We start from the raw sequence: 22,701 nt of genomic DNA on the forward strand, positions 1-22,701 counted from the left end.
TGAATCTTGCGATCGTATTTTGAGTCTAGTCCGTATAATATACACGAGTTCGTGTGAGATGATATTACTACCACCGCATGATGGTCACTGTTATACAGCCTTATGGTATCTGTTGTTCGAACAACGATGACCGCCTCGATCTTTAGCCTCTGGGCCTCGGTGATGGTGAATGTCTTTCAAACTGCCACTTCACCGTAGCCTTGGCTAATGATAACTAATTTATTGGCAAACTATTGTAAGGGATAAGGATATTAAAGTTTTTCCACTAGCCTTGTGGAAAATATTAGTCCCACCGGAATTAGTCAAGCTATACCATTGTGTGCGTAGTAATGTTTGACGGAAAATATTGACTCAGTAACTTTCTTGCAAAAGAGATGTAAATACAGGCTTATGAGTAATGAGTGCGAATCTTTATATTACAAAGTTAAAGTATAAATAGTTAGAAAAAAACCTTACCAATAATTAAACAATAACTAACAATTTCCAACTGAATAATTTATGTTAAAATTATAGACAGAAAATAAACTAAGCAAGGTTACATAGTAAATCAGTTGCCGCATATAATTAGGCTAGATGTTAATTAAAAATTGAAATAAAATATCAAACACGATTATTTATAAAGCGCCATTAACAAAGCTCGTCGTTGCTTCCTACTAATTAGTCGGCGCTCGCTCGGTAAAGAACATCAATTAAAACAAAGCCTATTTAATTTAAATAGAGACACAAATTAAACCGTAAAAGCTGTAAAAACAATTTGTTTTGTTTTCGCACAATTTATTTGTTGTTCATAGCTTTATTAAATTATTAATTTAAGAAAATCTTACTTTAGTTCAGCATTATTAGCAAATGCTGAAATTGAAAAACATTTCTAGATTTTTTTTCTCAAGTAAGAAAAAGACCAATATTTAGCTACTTCCGCACATGCAGTGGTAGTCGTGCAACAAAGTGCAGTCTTTGTTATAACTCTGTGTTTGGCACTAATCGGTGTAACATAACTCCTGAAGATGCTGCATGGAGGGGTGAAACACATGTTGAGTGATTTCACGGTAGCAGTTGTGTAATTCGCATTGCTTGCCGCATATGCATTTATCAGCGGGCTGGCGGGCGGTGCACTTTGTTGCACGACTAGCACTGCATGTGCGGAAGTGGCTAAATATTGGCCTTTTTGTTACTCAGGATAGACTTCCGCAAGGTAACGCCTGATTCCATTAAATATTTTTTTCTCAAGTTTGAGAGACTAAACCAGTATAGTACCAGTATAGTAACCCCTTAAATATATCGATAATTAATTGTATCGTCGTTTAAGCTATAGACCTCTTTCAAAGATATATAGAGTGGTATATACCATAATCGCCACGCTGTGGATAGGCGATGGAAATATGGTATTATGATGCGCATAGACCGCGCTGGAATCATTCTCTGAAAACTTTTTTGTGAGCAGAGGCAATCCTGTATAATTAATGCGCAAAGTGTTGTTTGAACTCGCAACCTACGATCGCATATCTCAGTCCACTACTGCTGTCCTATCACATCGACTATCTATATGGAACGAATCCATGTAACATTATATTTATATGCGCGTTTTCTCTCTCAATTGAATTATATATACGAAACCACATAAGATGTCTTTTTGAAATTATTCAGTGATTTTTATCACCATTCATTTACAATGAACTATAAATATATCGATCGGATGCGGTATACACGGGACTTCTTCGCCGGGTTTACATAGACACACCGAAGTAACTGTCTTTAAATTTTTACTTTCTGGATAAAAATTATAATTCCCACGATCATTATTATATCATATGTTCTCAATACTTTATTATTGTATTTCAATATGCGTATGAATATATAGTATGACGTAAGTGTATAGCAAAAGGCATCTTTTATTTTAAAAAATTTATTTCAGGTTATTAATTCGATTTCATTGTTTATTAACGGTCTGAAAAAATAATACGTATTTCGAAAGCGATTTATTCTTTTTTCTAGTGACATGTTTAACGTCGCGCTTATTTTTTTTTCTAATCCATGCGTAACACATATTTAGAAGTAAGCAACATAATACTAGATTATATATATACACACACACACACACGCACGCACACACATATATACGTGTGTGTGTGTGTGTGTGTGCGCGCGCGTGTGCGTGTGCGTGCGTGTGTGTATATACGTATGCACGTGTATATACGTACACCCAAAACTACCTTCTTCTTCGTGTCTATCATCTCCATCCAAAGGTTACCTGGTAGATATCGCCTCGAGCGATAAGACCATCTCTTGCACCATATGAATTGTTTCTCTTTTTCCTCTATTTATTGTATATGATATTAAAATAATATTATTAAAAAAATAAAAAATGTAGATTAAAGTCGCTAAAAATTGCCGGAGTGGGAAACACAAAACAAATGATTGTGGTTTTGCAGTGGACTTCTATCATCTGATATGAATGAATTAAGAAACACTTTAATATGATTAACATTAAAGTATGTTACATTTACATTTAAATAGCCAAATAAAAGATGAGTTAATAATAGAAAAGAACTTGGAAGAAGACGAAAGCAAGACAGTTGGACGTAACTGGCTGATAATAAACTTGCGGATGTCGGTAATAATAAAATAACGAAAGCTAAGTGAGCCGATCGAGAAGTCGCCGCAGTGGTGCGCCGTTTGAATAAGGAACAAGTTTTGAAATTGGAAAAGGAACCTCGACATTTTCTTTTGCCTCATGCAAATCTTGAATACAAATAAAAGTAAATTGCTAAACTTATGTCGTTTTGCGGTAGAAAATCGAAAAAAGTCAGGTTGCGTATTTGCTAGTATTACGTATTACTTTTTGATTCATTTATTGTCAAATTACTATGCATTGTTGATAGCAACTCTTGACACTCTCTTTTAACACGTGTTGATACCTTTTCGTCTATATTCTATTGTTTATTTATGAACCTTCTTCTATAAACTGGATATACCGGTTTCTATACAAAGTTTTCATTTACCGTTTCCGTATAAAGTTTAAAATCCACACTATGCCTTACAATATCTCATCATAATACTACGCAACCTTATTATGTACATTTTTTTCTTAGGTTCTTATCACTTATATTGTTATCGCATGACATTATCCAGAATGCAATAGTCAAAATTTTCCGCCACACTATCGTATTATAGTCATCTTCAAAAAGGTTATTTCTGATTCTTGTGTGAATAAATTTAATATGGTTACAATTATAGTATTTAGCTGGATGTTCTGGATAAAAGCTTCATCCATAGTTTGAAATTCAATAGGACTGGATGGGAAAGGACGACATCCGTTGTCTTTGGACGAACTCAACAATGTCGTTAAAATATAGTCCGTAATCTTGAGTATAGAGTAAGTAAACGACCAATGTATACTATTATACCAAAATTTACGACAATATATACCACTTTCGCCATGCAGCAGTAGTCGCAGGATTGTTTGCAGCATGCGCATTTATCAGCGGGCTAGCGGGCGGTGAACTTCATTGCACGACTACTGCTGCATGGCGGAAGTAGATATATTGGTCCTTTTCTTACTTAGGATGGCCTTCCGCAAAGTAACGCTTGAATCCATTAGATACTTAAGTACAGAACCTTAAGGTCCGCTGTAGATTAGGTAAATAGATTGGCGAGGACTGTATTGCCTCGTTAATAAATGATGATGGAGACAGGGCTAAGCCCCTGGAGTATTGCAGTAAATATGGAGAAAAATAAAATTTAAGAATTTTGATCAAGGTCGGTAAGCAAACAAAAACTAGGCGGTAATATAAAATAAAAAATAAAAGGAAAAACAGTTGAATTAAAATAATAAATAAGAGTAAAACATACTATGATAAAATGTGATCAACTGGAAAAGATCTAAAATAAGTTAGTAATAGAATAAAGTTAAAGTATCTGTATTGAGGAGCGAGGTGAAAAAAGAATGACAACGAACGAAAAGGAAAATTGATATGAAATAGAAAGTTAGAGAAGTTTGTTGTAAGAAGAGGGAAAGAAAGATCTGATTAAAGAAAAGAAAGAGGAATGATAGAAGAGCGCAAAAATAAATATTATGTGAAAAATTGTATAAAGAGAGCGAAAGACCCTGCTCCTAAAGCCATTGAAATAACCTTAAAGTCCAGTGGTCATTTATTTTGCCGGCTATGTAGCCTGCTCGCTGCTACTTCAATTTGCCAAACCGCTGGGATCAGTCTATTACTTCGTTCATCTACGGATCTCGTCATTTACGTTTCCACCTCGTAGAGAAATTCCTTACATATTAATATAAGCGATGCCAATACACCTTAGAAACGGTGGTCATGGTGCCCTTTTAAAAAAAACAAAATGCTTAACATACTCGTAAATTGTTACTATTAAATATAGAGAAAAGAAAAAAAATGTCACTCGCCATGAGCTTCGCAGTATGCTCTTTAAGCACCGCATTATAACACGTTATTAAACCTTTATTCAATTCAGTTTAACCAAAGTATAATTTTAGAAAAAACATAATTTTAAAACATGCTGTTAAAATGAGTAAAGCAAATGAATTAAATATAATAAAAAAATAATACTGATACTGCTCATTAAACGGTTTATTTTCTTTCTTATTACACAATCGTTAAATAAAACTTAATTTAGCCAAATATTTTGCAAAATTATAAATTTCTACTTGTTGTACATCAACCAACAAAACCGAATAGAAAATTTCCTGACAAGGATTGTGTAATGTAAAATAAAAAAACATTTTGATGTTTTCATTAATGTTTTCGATCCAAGTAACAAAACAGGCTGCTAGGTTACCGCAATTAAACACTGAGATGTTGTGTGATGCAAATTGCAATTCAAAGTCAAAACAGTTTTATTATATAAGATAATTACAATCACCTACAATCGTCAACTTAAAATTAAGTTTATGACAGTTCGCAACGCGCCACCGACAGGGAAGAACTAACAAGAAACTTCGTGGGGCTTGAAAATTTTTTGAACATTGAATAAACAAACAAAATTTCTTTGTTGTTAGAACAGTTCATTTCCAAATATATATATCCCGAACATAGTCCGAAATATAACAATATGTTTTTTGGCCGAATCTGAGCTTAACTAGTTTCTTGAACTTACTAAAAGATAGTAGCGGAGATAGTCCAGCGGTAGAGAACTAGTACTTGCGATCGTAGGTCGCGGGTTTAATTCCAAAACACAGCCGGGAACAATCTAACATAAGTCACATTTTTTACATTAATTATATAGGATCGTCACTGATTACAAACAAGCTCCCAAAGTATAGGCAACAACGTCTTTTGTGTAACATAACACCATTCTGCGATCGCCATCCCGCCTTCCAAACCTGGCGATTATGGTTTTCGTACTACATTAAATAACAAAACCTGATAGGTAGGTTTCAATAAAATATCAATTATTAATAATGTTCAATTTAACATTTACAAACTTTAAATCTCTTTCTAAAACAATCTCTATAATTTTCTAATAAGTATTTTCTAACAAAATATAATTATAAACAACAAAATATAGATATGTGCCTTTTACTAGCAACATTGCATATCAAGTTTGAACTTATGTTGTATATGTATTTATTTTTTAATTCGTCTTCAGAAAAATGTCATTCAATTCCGACTCTCCCTGAGACACGTTGTTTTAGTACAATAAGAGTTGAAAAATAGATAATATTTAATATACATTTTGTTGTTTTCTTTTATAAAACAAATTACAAAACAGGCCGGTGGATTTTTTTATGAGAGTTGTGTAATATCAAATATTTATTTTCATTTATATTTTAAGACTGTAATGACCCAGTAAGAAACAATTTGTGAAATTGTGCCTCTTATAAAATATTAAGTTTAAATTTTAATTTTTATAATTTTTAAATTCCATCAAATAACAAAAAGACAAGGTACTTTTTTAAATAGACCGGTGGTTCAGACCTTTGCGATATCATGAAAGCATGAAAAACAGGATATGTATTTTGATTGATATCCACCTAAACAACTATAGAAAACAGATTAACCAGGTGTCGTAAAAAAATATGTGGAATCGTAATTCCTTTTATAGGAATATTTTGTTTTAATAAGAAACCTGTCGAAAGTTTCAGGGAAGTCCCCGATGCCCGTCTCGTGACGCTCTGTCGCAATAAAGCGACGAACAAGTTGGAAATTGAAAAAGAAATCTCTCCGCTTCGCCGCCGCATGCAAATAGCGTCTACTATATTACTAAACTCTTTCCCACCACATGTCAAAAGTGCCTCGGGTTAAAAATAAATCGTTTATTATTAAATGTTCAGTTTCACTTTGATTTTAGTTTTTTGTAAGGAACCTTTTTAAATCGGAGTCATAATACTCAACGACAACTTCTCACGAATTATTTTTTCTACTCAATCGTCCCTTTATTTCCACAGGTCGTGACTCCAGAAACGACTTGACAAAATCTATGACACGCTCTTTCCGCGCTATCCTATCGTTTGCTTTCCTCAGAGCAGAAGTTATGTATAATCCTTGTTATGTATAATTGACTTGTATAGGACAGCGAGAAGGTGATCGTTCATGTGGTCTTTTACCATTTACTTTCCCTACACTCAGCGGTTTTTTAAAGTTATCTATTTGTTTGGGAGCGAGATCTATAGACCATTTAATTATAAAAATAATCATTAATCTAAAATAACTGCAGTCGAGTAATAAAAGAGGTAACAAATAAATATAAAAGAAGTTACAAAGTGTGGAGTTAGACTGGAAAAATAATAATTTTAAAATGTAAATAGTACACGAAAGAACTAGAAACTAATAAAAAAAACATAAAAAATGTAAAAGTAAATAAAAATAACAAATAATATCAACAAATTAAAAAGGTTCTAAGATATGAGTAGACTAGAGGTCCCCAATAACAAGGGTCACAATAAAAAAAAAATCTCAGTAAACGATAAATAAATATTTAGACCAGTAGTGAAAACATATTAGAAACAGTGCAGGATTATTTAAAATATGACGATGACGTCTTCCCTAATTTGAAAACATTGAAATGTGTGATATTTATAAAACTTACTTTCACCAGGGAATCTAATATACCTAACGCCTTTACAATTAAAGCGTACAAGTACATGGTTAACGGAGTAACCGTGAATATAATCCTAGTGAATTTATATTTTATTGAGCAATGATAGTCCAGTGGTAAAGGACTGAGATCGTGGTTTAATTTCTGGGATACAATCATATATAATTCACACTTTCTGCATTATTTGTATAGGATTGTCACTGCACAAAAATAAGTTTCAAGAGGACAGACAGCAGCACCATCTGCGTACCATAATACCATACCGCGATAACCAACATGCCTGCCATCCATCATAACATCCCCCATAGATAACTCATGGGAAGGCCTATATCTTACAGTGAGCAATACGAGCTGAAACAACAAGTGAAAACAAAATACATTGTTAACAGTTCATTCACCTCATGTATGATATTTTAAATTATTTTTAATCATATCAAAAGATCAAAATTAATGCATTCTCTGGTTCTCTGTCCCTTTCTAAAATTTATAATGAATCAGTTTTTTAATAACGCACTCTGTACATATGTCTCAAGAATAGTTAAGATTTTAACAAAAATTAGGTTAAGTTATTAAATTAGGTTAAGAAGAAGAAGAAGAAGAATATAGTTAAGATAAGTTTATATATCGAGATGTGGACCAAAAATACAAAAACTAAAAATAATGTATTTATACCTGGCAGTTAATAATATATCGTAGTATTATGGTATGGAAAATTTTACCTTAGATGTAATTGGTATATTTAATTTATAAAGTACTTTTCGACGAATGCAATATCGACTAAAAATGCACAGATTGACTAATTGACCTACATAATTGATTGGTTTATTCTCATCCCTTATTACACGCTCCAGTGTCCACATCTGGAAAACATACCCTAGTAATATGTCTATGTAAGTGACTACCAAACTAAACAAACTAAATTTGATTGAACATTACTGACAATTTTTAGTCTCTCTTTGCAAAATGTTTTTCCGTTATATAATAAAGCGTTCTTGTTACTAAAATTTGTAACTATGCAGGATTTGGAGTCACAAACACACGCCCATTACGAAGTTACTGGTAAAAATATTGTAGAAAAGTTTTTGATTTTGTTTGAATAAAAAATCGCAGTAAAAACTTTTTTTACAAACGAAACATTCAACAGTACAATCAAGTATATATCTGGCGATATAATTCCATGTAACGTTTTGTACAAATTGTGTTTAACTTATTAGAATAGGTAGTTTAAATCAAATATAATGAAAAAACAAAGTTGTGTACGATTGCATAAAAGGCCTGAGATTGTTGTGGGTTCCTGTTAGATCAGATCGTGTTTATCTTGTGACTCCAAGTGAAAGGACGCTATTATAGTGGAGCTCAACCTGATTCTTGTTTCAGGCTTATGGAATATTCTAGTATTCTTCCCGTGACGTCACAAGTGTTCAAGTGTAAATTATTCTAAAAATATATATGTGTGTGTGTGTGCCATCGGGGGATTCTTTTATTACTTTCTTTTCTTTTTTCCATACAAGGAGCCTAACATCGCTTATTAGTATATAAATTTATTATAAATATATTATTATAATTAAAGCACCATTTTATAGAGGCTTGCTGTACATTTGCCTGCGAGAATTTTCACAAAAAAGTATTCACCTACGTACTTTTTTTGTTTAAATTAGATGAACCCGACATAAATTTCACAATTTAAATAAATTCATATGTCACCCACAACTTGAAACGTCATCATTCGTACGCTGTTTTCATTTTAATTTCGGCATTAACTGTTACGGCAATATATGAAAATCATTGGTATAACTGACACCATCTATCAAAAATATGTCAACAACAACTTTGCAAAAGATCATCACTTAATCAAATGTATAGTTTACGATACCATACAGGACATCTAGACAAACATTCATTTTTTATTATATGCAATCGGTTTAGCACTAAAAAAGAGTCAGTATTTGTTTTGTAAATAAAAAGCCGTTGAAGTAAAGTCGATAAATCTAAATATAAAATGACGCGATTTAAAAACCGCGGAAACGGATATCAAACAGTTTAAAGTTGAACCGTTCCGCCGGTCGGGTCGATCGATCAGCCTTGTCTCACCTGGCCTAGAAGCTGACTGCCGACTGCTATGGAAATAGGTGCGCCGATTGTATTGGAAATATATGAGAGTGCAGCGCAAAGATACGCGCCTTTTTCAATCCATTTTCAGGGAGCGGAATTTCGACCGTTCCCCTTTTCATTTCGTTTCTATAGATACTAAGATAACTGTTCTTTTTTTAAATCAATAATCAAACATTTGGTTTATTTCATCTTCCGTGTGTGAACTACAAAATTTTCTTTTTTCTATTTTCAAAATTAAATGTCATACGACAAGTGTTAATTTTACGACATATAGTTTTTGAAATATATGATACAACACTATTAAACTAAGCATGAACTTATAAACTACTTATGCTTATTTTTTTAATAGTACTTAACACATCCTCAGCAAACATGGAGAGGGCTATGCTGGAGATTTATCTAAACGACATAGACCGTGGATTCGCAAGCTTAAATAGCAGTAGGTAGGCGACATAACGCACAGAACAAATACCCGCTGCGGTCTTGTAGTAGAATCTTATTAAAATAGTAGGAAGAAGCTGGATACAGATCGTTACCAACCGGTCTTATTGTAAGTCTACGGGAAAAGCCCTATGTTCAGCTATCATGAGGACTATGTTTGTTCACAAGACAGTCCTAAAATACATTTTAGTATTGTCACCCTACTGAGTTTTAAGAACAATACATTTGACAGAACTACCAAGAACGTGAATAACGATGTGAAATTTTAACGACACTACTGTGGCTACGCTCCAAGACGTCTGGGGAAGGTTAGAAAGGCATATAAATAAATGAGTGTCAAAATCAAGTATTGACTTTCAAAGAAGCGACCAAGATATTGAGGTAATTTTTTTTTTTGCAGCTGGTCTTATTGGAAATACAATAGAGGCCTTGTACAGCTAAGGACGTTCTACGGTTGAAATAATGGCGTTGAACCTTCTTTTGTTTTGTATTCGTTTTTTTTTTTACTCCTATTTTTACTGAACCACGTTGTACATATACAGTTATTATTTAAAAATTGAACTAACTCACTACTAAGTAAGAAACTTAGTTAAGTAAGAAGTAAGTAAATCAATGCCAGTCAGTGTGTTCTTGTTCTTACGCTCGATGTGTTGCTGATAACAATGGCGATATATATATTTAATACATCAAGTCATAAATGATAATTCCTTCTTTTTTGAGCCGACGGACGCCCACTGCAAGACATGGACCTTCTCCAAAAATTGCCACGATGATTTCACGTGATCTTAACTATATCGTCATTCCACTAAGTGGTAGGACAACCCCCGCCATTTGCTTACTTGAATAATATTATAGTTGTTTATTTATTTATTTAGGATAAATTAGATGAATTTTCAAAGTTGATTTATTTTTGATTTAATATGTGTTCTATATTTAAATGTGGTGGATTATCTCTAATCCGCCGCAAAGACTACGTCATGTTGTGTTTATTTCGTGAAATAAATAATTAAATATTCATTATATAACACGTTCACTGTAAGACATAGAAAATTGCCACAATGAATGAACTTGTCGTCTCTACACCCAACGGGTCGGTCCACTTAGTGGACTTGAGAACCTTCCAGGCCCAATGACCAGGCACGAGTGTTGTGCTATAACATTCGTAATTTAATACGTAAAACAAAAAAGGCAATCAACATTTTTTTAGGTTCTGAGTGATGGATCATGGTTATTGTAAGAGTCTTTACACAAATAGCTGCTGAGATTTGAGCCTTTTAAAGTTTTCAACCTCTGTGAGGTCAGATTGCTAAGGTATATAATGTTTTTTTTACCAGCTCGGATCTAAATATGACCGATCGAATTAAATGTAAGATGAAAATGCTGTACAAAAAAATTTTTACACTTTGTCTCAATCCACTCAGAAAAATTTGTAGGCTTTTGGCTAACGAGTAAATTAGTAGTTTAAATATAAAATTAAATATAATAAAAATTACCGAAAACATCTATACATCCAATCTGCCAGATCATCGTCGGCTGTGTGTTTATCTGGCACATATAGCAGCCGCGGTCTTCAGCTCGGAGCGGTCGAATACGCAGCTGCCAGGTCTGCGGCGCGTCCAGATTGACAGTGTACCTCGGACCCAGAACTGCTCGGTCATGCATCGTCAGCACGGTCTGGTCCTCTGCACGAAGCCATCCCACCTGTGAAAAACATATCAAGCTATAATTTATATAAGACGTTCTTTGCTGAACACAGGTTATATTTATAGATTTTCAGTAGAAACGGTTAAAGGTGGCCGCCATACAGCGTCAAAAAGTTTAATTATAAAATTATTATTATTAATTACTATTGTTAATCATAGCTACGGCACATTCTTGAGCTAACATTGAACAGTTAAATCGTAATAGTTTTTGACACAGATTTTATTATACGCTTTCTCATTATTTTTCCTACTCAATGTCATTTATTCATTCACCGTTTATTCTTCACAAATTCATTCATTCCTTTCACATTTTCCTAATCCTTTCATTCAGCACCTCACTTTCGTCACCTTTCCACTAGAATAATACAGGTTTATATTTTGCTCTGTTTTGCTATATTTTTATTTGTTTATTTATTCTTACATTTAAGTTGGTTTAAAATTTTATGTTGACTTTATTATTTACTTAACATTTATCACAGATTTAAGTATTTATCTTAACTAGTTTTCTATTCGTTCCTTTTAATGATCTCTTCTATAACCCTTCCGCAGTACTCTAAGAGGTACCGCGACTCTCCTCGTTGTCTATAGTTCCTAGTAGTTAAAATTGGTATTTTTTTAAAAAAAAAGAATATATTGTGATAGTGTTCATTAGTTCATTTTAACGAATAAACGCCCAATGCAAGACTTACATCTTCCGTAAAGACCGTTACTATGATCAATTTTATACTATGCGCATCCAGCAACTTCTAGCGACTTTTATTATGTCATCGAATCACCTAGTAGTACCGTGGAGTCTGCCCCCGCATATACCGAATCGTGGTATATTTATATAATTATATATTGTATAATAGATGTTAAATCATGTTGCAACAACTTACGTGTTTCGTTTCCCCCTCACCGTTTATAACTGCTTGAAATAATCTTATTTAATAGCATAAATATACCAACCAAACACCCGTTGGGTACTTATGGCTCCCAACAGTGCGGACGAAGGCTATTTTTCCTCATTACAGGCTATCAAAATAGATAGACATCGTGCGGGTATTAAATACGACATTAATAACAACAAAGTAAGTAGGTAATTAGATGAACGCCGTTAATATTCTGATTATATATATTTTAATGATTTTGTATTTTATTTAAACATATAATTTGTATATGATGCAAGTGGAAACGATTTCCGTTAATTCGCATTGTTTGCCACATGCGCATTTATCAACGGGCTGGCGGTTGGTGCACTTTGTTGCACGATTACCACTGCATGTGCGGAAGTGGCTAAATATTGGTCCTTTTCTTACTTAGGATGGACTTTCGCAAAATAAAGCCTGATTCCATTAAAGGTTTTGTGAAGAAAGAGAAAGAATTTTTGAGGAAAAAGGAACCAAAAATAAAAAACAAAATAAAAAACAAAATAAAATCTGATAAAATAGTTTACACCCAAAAGAGAGACCTCAAAAAAACACTCGCACGTAATATTTAGTTAATTTTGTGAAGTTGTTTTTGTTCAGATGCTCACGTTTAAAACGACTTTGGTCGTTTTTAATAAAACAATACGATTTGTATGAAGTAACATTTCAAGTATCAAGATGACAAATTATAATAGTTAGTCAACTTCAAGTTACAAGGCAGTTTTCATTGTTAAAAAGTTGCAATAAGTTCTATGGATGGTTAGAATATTCTCTTTAATATTGTCACAAAGATAAAGTGTAGATATACAGCTATGTTACATCTTACCAAATTTCACAATCACTTTTATGATCAAAGATTTACGTCATAAAATATCAAATTATGTATTGATTCTATTGAGTGGTACGCAATTTCAAGTTTAATAATTTTTTCGTCAAATTTTTCTTTTTGCTTGTACTAGAATAAATGAAAAATAGATCGAATAAACCAAGTTATATTTAGAGGGATATAAGTATATTTACAGAAATAAGGGTGCTATTAATGCAGTTGTGTATTCCGCAGGTAATTACTTAAAATGTAGCAGTTAATCTGCGCGCCGGTGTAAGGTAGGCTCGCACATTTCACCGTTGTTCTGTCCCCTTTTGTTTTTCTTTTACGCTATGATTTCTTTTGTTCACCTTTTTCGATTAGTAACCATTGTTCATACTAGTTTCTTGTTCTTATTCATAAATGTTGAACTAAAAATGTTATCAGTCCTTCGCGGTTTTTTATCTTAACACGACTTTACTTCGTAGTGGCGTATATTTGTTGAATTGTTGTCGAGACATTATTTAACTATGAAAAATTCTATTAAAATTTAACTTAGTTATATTTTCTTAATATATATATATATATATATATATATATATTAAGAAAATATAACTAAGTTAAATATATATAGGAATTAATATGTGGAGAGTAATTAAAAAAGAAGTATTTAGAAAACAGAGAGGCAGTTTGTAATTTAAAATTAAGAATACTTCACCGAAATGCGAGTACCAAGCGTGACAATTATGGTTTATCTTCTACAGATATTTTAGGGGTAGGCATATGTCTAGTAAGGGCCGTTTATCAGCTGAAGCGAAGGCGACTACTACATTGAATTGAGACATACCATTCTTTATATCTGAAAATAAAAGTTTTAGTATCTATTCAGGAGGTTACGTGCTTAAGTTAATAAGAGTAAGCAGAACCTTGTAATCAGCGAACTTGTGACCTTGAAATTGTAAGATATTAGGGAAAGTTCTAGAAAAATCTTATTTATTTATTCATTCCTTTTACTATTTTTGTTTGTAAAGGCGGGAATTTAATGCCTTTAGGCATTCTCTACCAGTCAACCTAATATGGTGCATATATAATAAATGGGATGTGGTCCAAATATTTTATGAATATACAACATATATATGTGTATGTATATATAGAGAGTGTGAGAAAGTGTATAGAGAGAGAGAGAGAGACTGGTATGTATGTTTTGTTATTGAATAGTTATGTCGATAAATTCGCCAATAGGTCTTAAACCTTTTTTTAAATATATACCGGTTTGCTGACTCTGTAATGCAGTGGGGAAGTTATACTATAGCAGAACGCTTTGCAGAAGAGAAGAAAAAAAAAGAAAGTCATAATATTAATGGGGAGGTTTAAACATAATTTGTTTCAAGTTAGATTTGCTTCTCTGTCCACGATATGAATTTTAAAACGCCCTATAATTCAATTTTCAAGACTGAGCTAAGTAAGTTAGTTAAATAACATTAAATATATTTAAATTAAGATGGTCGTAACTGGTCTTATTGGAAATCTACCGGGGAGGTCTTTATCAAACAGAAAACCTGTTAAGGCTACTAGGCGATGTTGATGGTAAATGTTATGAACAAAATAAATTAGTAATTAAAAAGTAAATTATTTGTGTAAACAATGATATTTTCAATTTGAATTGGGAATACTACGGTACAAGTTATTAATAAAATAAAAAAGCAATGGTTTTAAATAAGCAGATAAACTATTATATGAATAGTTGTACAAAGAGGAAATATAAAAAAGGTTTAATTACGTAATTATATTTTTAATATTATTTATTACAGATTTGCCGGCTCTGTTTATTAATTGATATTTTAACTGTTGACATTAAGTTGTTTTCAATTAAAATTATTTAAATCGTCTATGAATCCAATTATGGTTATTGCATTATTTAAATGAACCTATGAGATCAATGTAGATTTTGCCTCTGATTGTAATTTTAGTAACATACTGTACTTTCCAACACAAACATGTATTGTTCGATCTTACGCCATCTATTGAAATATTTGGGCACTATACACAAAATTTATTTAAGTCACTATTTGAAATTTGGGATTCTGCGGAATACCGGCGCAATTATTCTCTTGCAGCGAACTGCATTTTATTAAGCAGCTGGCTTTCGACTGTGTATGTTCCTTTAATGTCTTTATGAAATTTCCTTGTTGTTGAATTTTTTTTCCTTGAGAAAATGTAATAATTTTTTATAACATAAAAAAGTACAGTCAAGAGCACCAAATAAATAAATAGATAGATAAGTGTTATAAAGTTACATATTACATATATCAAATTTCATTCGAAACAACATGAAATAAGTGAAGGAAATATATATTTTTTTGTCCTGGCTAACATTGCTGCCCAAGAGATATTTACAGGTTTCGCAGGTTCGAGGAGGCAAGCTGCAGCTTAGCCTGGCAGTGCAAGTTTTGCTTATAACCACTGTTAAAGTAGTGAAGCTCGAGGCCTCCCTAGAGAGCCTCGGATAGGGCAAGTACATACTACAGTTTTTAGGAACTTTATTTGAATCGGCGGACGCTAAGAATAATTAGGCTGAAAGGTTCACTCACCTAAGTTTGAGCTGTGACTCGTCGATATTACCTGTTTGTCATTCCAACTCATGGACGCTGGATAGAGCTTAGTCTAAACTTAGTCGGTTATTGGTTAACTTAACTGTTAACGCTGCAAGATGTGGCCAAAGTGATTTTAGCGACGCTTCTATATAAAGTTACCAGGTGTAGTAGACAAGGCCGGTTGGTTCTTAAACGGTTGTGGAATGAGGCTACGTGCAGGTTCATTATGCGAATATCATGGGTACGTCGCTCTGTGTATGAACCTGTTTTGTATGACATGCAGACTGTGAATGCCACACGGGTTTGCATGCGAAGCACGGTCTTACGTTTGCGGGGATAGTTTTGCTTACAGCTTTATAGAGGAAACCGTCACTGGGAGTTTGGCCGCGTGATCGAATAAGAAATGAGAAGATCTGCAAATATACTAAGATAGCTCGAAGAATTGCTCGTCTGAAATGTGGTGGGGCATATCGCTCGTACAACTGATGGCCGTTGGGGCTGAAAGGTTCTCGAATGGTGACCACGAGCCGGTAGAAACAGCTTGGTTACCCCCCACAAGGTAGACCGAGGATATAGTAAAGATCACGGGAAGTGGTTGAGTCGATCATCTTTGGGGGAGGCGGGAGATCTTGTAGTGGGCGTCCATAAGCTAAAAAGAAGATGAAGAATGCCAGTTTATTTGACATTGACATTATACTCCGACTGTTTAGTTACAAATAGAGGCTGCCAGAACTAGAGGGATGATTTTGGGTCTCAATTAATATTATAAACATTAGATAGTAAGTCTTCTGTGGGATTTTGAAACTTATAATTTTGGGAATAGATATCACAATCGTATAACACTAATAAAATAAGGTCATCCGTTAAATTGAACATCGGTAAAAGAATCGATACACCATCACAGCTTTTATTGATATGCATTCGTGAGAAATGACATTTGTTGCACTCCTATAAATGTGTTTTGCAATTTTAACATAATACGACCTCAGTGGACGATTTATTTTCCAAATTGAGTTTTGTTTTCGACTTTTATTTATTCTGATGTAAAGGATAAATGGCGATGATATATGGAAAAAGATGATGGTATGGGGGACCTGTTGTCCAAGAAAGAGTTATTGCCTAAGATCAATCAAGAATGATAGGTATTGCGTTTTGTTTTTTTTATATATATATATATATATATATATATATATATATATACACATACATACATGTGTATGTGTTGTTGACAGTTATACTACCGCCGTTAGTTTTTCACAAAACTTCTGTACCTCACCTAAGGAAAGTTCAGCAAAGTTGATGCCAAGGAAAACAGAGCATAAGCGCCGTCGCCGTGACTGTTATGGTATACTAATGGAACGGAGTAGCTGAATATATATTTAACTATATGGTATTAGTTGTGCCCATTATTTTGAATGTAATTTAACAAAGTTATGGTTTATTTAGTTTTTTTAGTGTAACAATTTTTTAAAAAGTAACCCAAGTTACTCCTTATTACATCAGTTATCTGCAGTATAAGTATAATTCTCGTCGAAATCCGTTTGAGACATTAGCCGAAACAAACAGACACACAAAAATTAAAAAAAAATGTTTGTTTATGTATCGTATAATATATTCGTAAATATGTAGTAAAACGGTTATTTTAATATCACAAACTACATTTGCGATAAAAATATTGTTTATTATAATAATATTTAAAATAATTATTATTATTGTAATATTCATAATTTAATGCGTACGGATGTGTTGTGTGAAGTTGCTTAGTGTTTGTGTTTGATTTTATTCAATATCATTAACATTATTGTTGTTTACTAAAAGGTTAGTGGGAAACGCTAATCGAATAATTTGTAACAAGGGCATGCAATTTTTTTTCCTGTGTTTTATATAACGCGTAGATTGAATGGTTCAAAATCTATAACATGAAGAATTTACGCCTGTTAAGAGCAAACATTAGTCTAACTCTAGAACCGGCTTCTTAAGAAACATCGGTAAAGTTGTTTAAAATTTCTCTAAATAGGGAGAAGAATTCCAAAGCGTTACAAGGCCTTTTTATACGTACTTCGCGGATCCGCAGCCCCTAGTACCTGGTTACTCTTCCTACAACGCGATGGACCTGGCACCCCTAATATGAATTTATAAAAGGTTGAGAAGTTACATCTCGAAGTATGCATCATGGTCAATACATTCGTAAGATGTATACTGCTGTACATAAACTATAAGACCGGACAGTAGAAAGCTTTTGATTTGAAAGCCTACGCAACGCTTTCCGGTCCGTGATATCCAATATAAAACCTTAGGGTCCCAGTAGATATATGTTCTTCGCGATATGTCAATATACCACTCGGTTGGCAAGTCATGGATCTGCTTATTCCTAATAAGATTTTGAAAATAAATAATCAGTATAGCTCTCTACATGGCTAGTAGAGCTATTGTTAGTTTGCTAGTGAGGAAGGCAAGTGAGATCCTGTACCGTAGGTTAAGTGTTATTTTAAGTTTTAATTAAGTATATTCATATGACAATTAATCTGCGAAGAAATTAATAGGCGTCTGTGTAAATGTAGGTGTAATGCAAATTTCTAAATGCGGGTAAACAAGAGGCTTCCTTTACTTATAATGGTGGTAATATAGTTAATGAACCTCTATTAATTCTGTGTTAATACCCTCTGGACAAAGTTTGGGACGTCACGGCAACTTCGCCGGGCTGTTGATCAAGTTGAGTACTAAAGTTTCAAGGTCCATCGTTCACTGACCATAATGTTTAAGCCGAGATAAATTTGTCAAATTTTGCAACGTTACAATGATGTTAGTAAGTCCACTATATCATTTTTCGCATTTATATATAACATAATATAAATTTATAACAAACACACTAATATTATTTATTTTTATTATGTTATAGTTTAGACGTAATGCTTACATTTTAAAATATCCTCTAACGGATAGGGCACTTGAAAAAACAGCTAAAAATACAGAGGTCTCAAATGAAAATAAATAAATAAACATATATATTCCACAGAGGAATCCTAAGGCACTCTCTGTTCCTAATGGTCGTACTAACTATTAAAATAACTAATTTTTATTGCGTGATCCACGTAGGTTGAATGAATTAGTCGAAGACTTAGAATTTTAACGATTTTTTCATTATATATATTTATGTGTGTATATATAAATAAATATATATATATATATATATATATATATATATATATATATACGTAATATATATAAATTATATTTACATATATAAAATATATATCAACAAGCTTTCTATCTTACATATATATATATATATATATATATAAGATAGAAAGATTGTTGAATAACTTTCTTCGGTAAAGGATTTTGTTCTTTTTATAAGTCCACACAATCTAAATCGTGCTAAATACGGAAACTTGTCATGACCACTTGTTATAAAAGTCGCGTTATATAATGTAACTAGTTTTTAAGTTTCCTCAATAAACAAAAATAAATAACATAAAATAAAAAAAATTATAGACAATGAGAGGGTCCGTAGATGAATGAAAGCAACAGATTAAAACCATGGAAGCTGGTAGGTTGAAGTAGCAGAGCTCAGGCCTTGGAGTTTTGGAGTAAAGATCACAGACCCGTAAGCGAAACGCAGAACGTCCGCCTATAAGTTGGGCAGATGATCTAGTTTAGGTCGCGGAAGGCTTTAGATGTAAGATTTTAACAACATTATAAGCCTCTAGGAGAAAACTGTGTTCGGCCACTGCCACACAGGTTTCTCCTAGTCAGTGTAACTTCTCAACCTTTTATAAATATGAAAGGTTGAGAAGTTACATCTCGAAGTATGCATCATGGTCAATTCAGTCGTAAGATGTATACTGCTGTACATAGACTATAAGACCGGATAGTAGACAGCTTTTGAGTTGAAAGCCTACGCTACGCTTTTCGGTCAGTGGTAAATACAGGAGATGTTGTGTTAACGTCATCATTTCAACTGTAAGTTGTTTACTAACAATTTACAGTTGAAATGATGACAAAAATACGAGTACTGATGTAAGATAATCATGTATATATTGCTTTAATTTATTCTTTCCTGTGCTGGTATATACATTCGATAAATTTTATTTAATGCCCTACCAAATTTATAATATAATCTGTATTATACAGATATCGATTAGATTCGTATTCGATTCGTAAACGTTAAACGATTTATATGACATACAAATCACTGTTCACTAAATGCGTTGTCCAAGAAATTGATGTTTACATTGAACAGAATAATTAGTTTGTTATACTTAATAGCTAAAGCTTCCATTTAAGCTATTAACCCATAGTTTATACGAGTTACGGCGTAATAGCACGGTAATAGAAATTACTATCGTGCGCGTAACATGTTGGTAAACGTATTTCTACAATTATGAGGCGTAGAAAGAGATATATTATATTTGAGTGCTTTCCTTGTTCGGTTCCATTTACTAAATAAAACATTAGAATAACAATGCAAAGGAATTGTGTATAATGTAGCAGTTTTACAAAAAATACCACAAATAATGTGATGCGTGGTATTTAAAATTAAGTAATGTTTGCGGTACGCGAGGTTTAGTTAGACTGGCTATTTAGCACAGTCCGGTACAAAGCTGCCTTTCTTAACGACCCCTAAATAACAATTGATAACTTCCCTACATTTCTGGACATCTGTTAGCTTAAACAATAGCATATCTCCTATATCTTTTAATATCGCCATCATTATTATAATTTCAAGGCTTCCACTATGTATAACTTGGCCAGGCTTATGGTTCTAAACTTCAAGACATTCAAGTGGCTGTAGTGCCTGGGCAGCGACTTCAAATAAAATAATTTATCAATTTATGTATAATTGAGTTAAACTTCTAAATTGTACTGTTTATATGTATAAATTTATATATATATATATATATATATATATATATATATATATATATATATGTATATATATATATAAAATATATATATATACAGAAAAAAACATTTGATTTTTACCGCTCCAGTATTGAACATTTGTGTATTAAATGGCAAAAGGTTGTTAATAACGAAGATGAATATGTTTCTGATTACAAATAAATACTTATGAAAGTGATATTACTTTCCGGTCCCCCTATATCAGTTAGTTACAACATAATATTTACCTCTAAGGTCGCAATGACTTAAAATAGAACCATAAAACTGTGCTAACATAAATTAACGTTTTTTTTCATTTGCGTAAGTTTGAAACGAGCTTAAGTATTTGCGAAGGCCTTATCCTCAATAAAAAATGCAGTTACGCAAAGCCTTTAGATTTTTAAATGACATACAGTTCATATGTTAACATATTATTGGTAATATATTCCGCAATCCGATATCCGGAAACATCTTGTCTAAAATGTTAAATCAAATTCAGTTGCGATAGACGAATCCGAATTTTAAAGCCATCGGTGATCAATAATGCATGAGCAGAAAATTCGTACATACTTGATGTATTTGTGGCTTTAAAGTACAAATTCAGCATTTCATTCAAAATGTACCTTTCTTATTGAGTCGATAAGAGCCATATTGAGCCATCTCCATTCCTTTATCGGACTACTAGGTGCAGGCAAAAGTTTCATTCATACATTGTTGAAATACCCAAACGTCGAAATAAACGGCTTGAAAGCTCGTTTTTGGTAAGAGTCACAAAAATTTGGAGCGATCTGCCTAGGTCTATTATTCTTGATGAGACAAACTCTGGAACATTTTAGAGTAGAGTTGGGGTTACTTTTGGATGGGCGTGTACCGCCTTCGTCTTCATCTTCACACTTTCCATCAGCTGAGATGAAGGACATGCCTATTCCATTACAACTATATATAAAAAAAATTAAAGTTTTATTTATTAAAGGAGTCAGAAGCTTCATATCAGGTTCCGTGGATCCATAATCCACAAGTATACTTCCACAAGTGTACACTAGTCTAGTCTAGAATCGTCGAAACCATTCCTCCGCGGTTCGAGTGATAGAGTACCATCCCCCAAAACACCATTAATCCCACGGAACGTTTCTCTAGCGGATTTGCCTTTAACGAAGGAAAACTTTAAAATAGCGCGAATTTCGGCGTTAGTGAACTCCATGTTTACACGTCTATAACTGTTGAACGCAATATCCAAACTAATCATGCATAGCGTCGTTTTGTAGGTTATGTCAAGACCTTTCAAATTATGTATAGTATTGCCAGATACGAGCTCTGTAGCGCTTTGTACATAGCCGCGAAATCCAAAAGACAAAAAGGCGGAAGGGAGATATTTGACAACCTTTTATATTGTTATTTGAGATTATCTAAAAGAACTTTTTTGGCCCCCTTTCGAGGATCTCCTGTTCTCCTTTAACATGGCAAAACAGGGAATATTCATACAATTAATAATCTTTTCTCATCCTTTTTAATATCTTCCATGCATATCTCTTTTTTCCCTTCAAAATGTCTTTCATTTATTGTCTTACCTTTTCTTTCGTATAGCGCCTTATATCCAATGCCTTCTCTGCAGGATCCCACCTTTACATTTACTTTTATTTTTGTTTTTTATTTTACATTTATTTGTATTACTATAATATTCATATTATTATTATATATGTCAGAGTTAATTTTAAACGAATTCTAAAATTATTACAGTTTATGATCACTTTTTTTTTGTTTACTAAAATTACTTCAAGTATATCCTTTATTTCATGGTTCTTGTCGAAGTGCTTCACGGATGTTTCAATAGGTTTGACAACTTTCCTCATTGCTCACTAGTGAGACGATCTTCAATAGATTACACAAAGTTATTAATATCCCAAAATGAGAATATGTTATCATAAAATAACATACAAGGATGAGTCTTGCGATAGTGATATGGCAATATTAATGAGAGGATACACAAAGAATTTTGAAACAAAACACGGTTGAACAAGTCTTTGGTCCACACTTTGTGACATGAGATATATTATTAACTCAAAAGTTTCACTTTGTGGTATGCCTTGCTAGCCGGTGATACAGGATTAATGTAATATTTACATAATATATGCAAACAACTACAACCACGCTGCTTAAATTTAAACACTGTTACTAATTTGAAAACAGAAACGACA

The 22,701-nt window shown here is 32.9% G+C and overlaps 1 protein-coding gene across 1 annotated transcript in view; it reads right to left on the reverse strand.

Moving 5' to 3' along the window:
- DIP-gamma (Dpr-interacting protein gamma) overlaps positions 1–22,701 on the reverse strand; it is a 41,518-nt gene that overhangs the window by 11,485 nt on the left and 7,332 nt on the right. Inside the window, exon 3 of the mRNA XM_068766654.1 lies at positions 11,106–11,313. Within this exon, the coding sequence (XP_068622755.1) occupies positions 11,106–11,313 (208 nt within the window). The remainder of the gene's footprint in view (positions 1–11,105; positions 11,314–22,701) is intronic.

The sequence above is a fragment of the Battus philenor genome, unplaced genomic scaffold (genome assembly GCF_028537555.1).
Source record: "Battus philenor isolate CCGP_79_NKW_IND1 unplaced genomic scaffold, ilBatPhil1.0.hap1 SCAF_21, whole genome shotgun sequence".
NCBI classification, from domain to species: Eukaryota; Metazoa; Arthropoda; class Insecta; order Lepidoptera; family Papilionidae; genus Battus; species Battus philenor.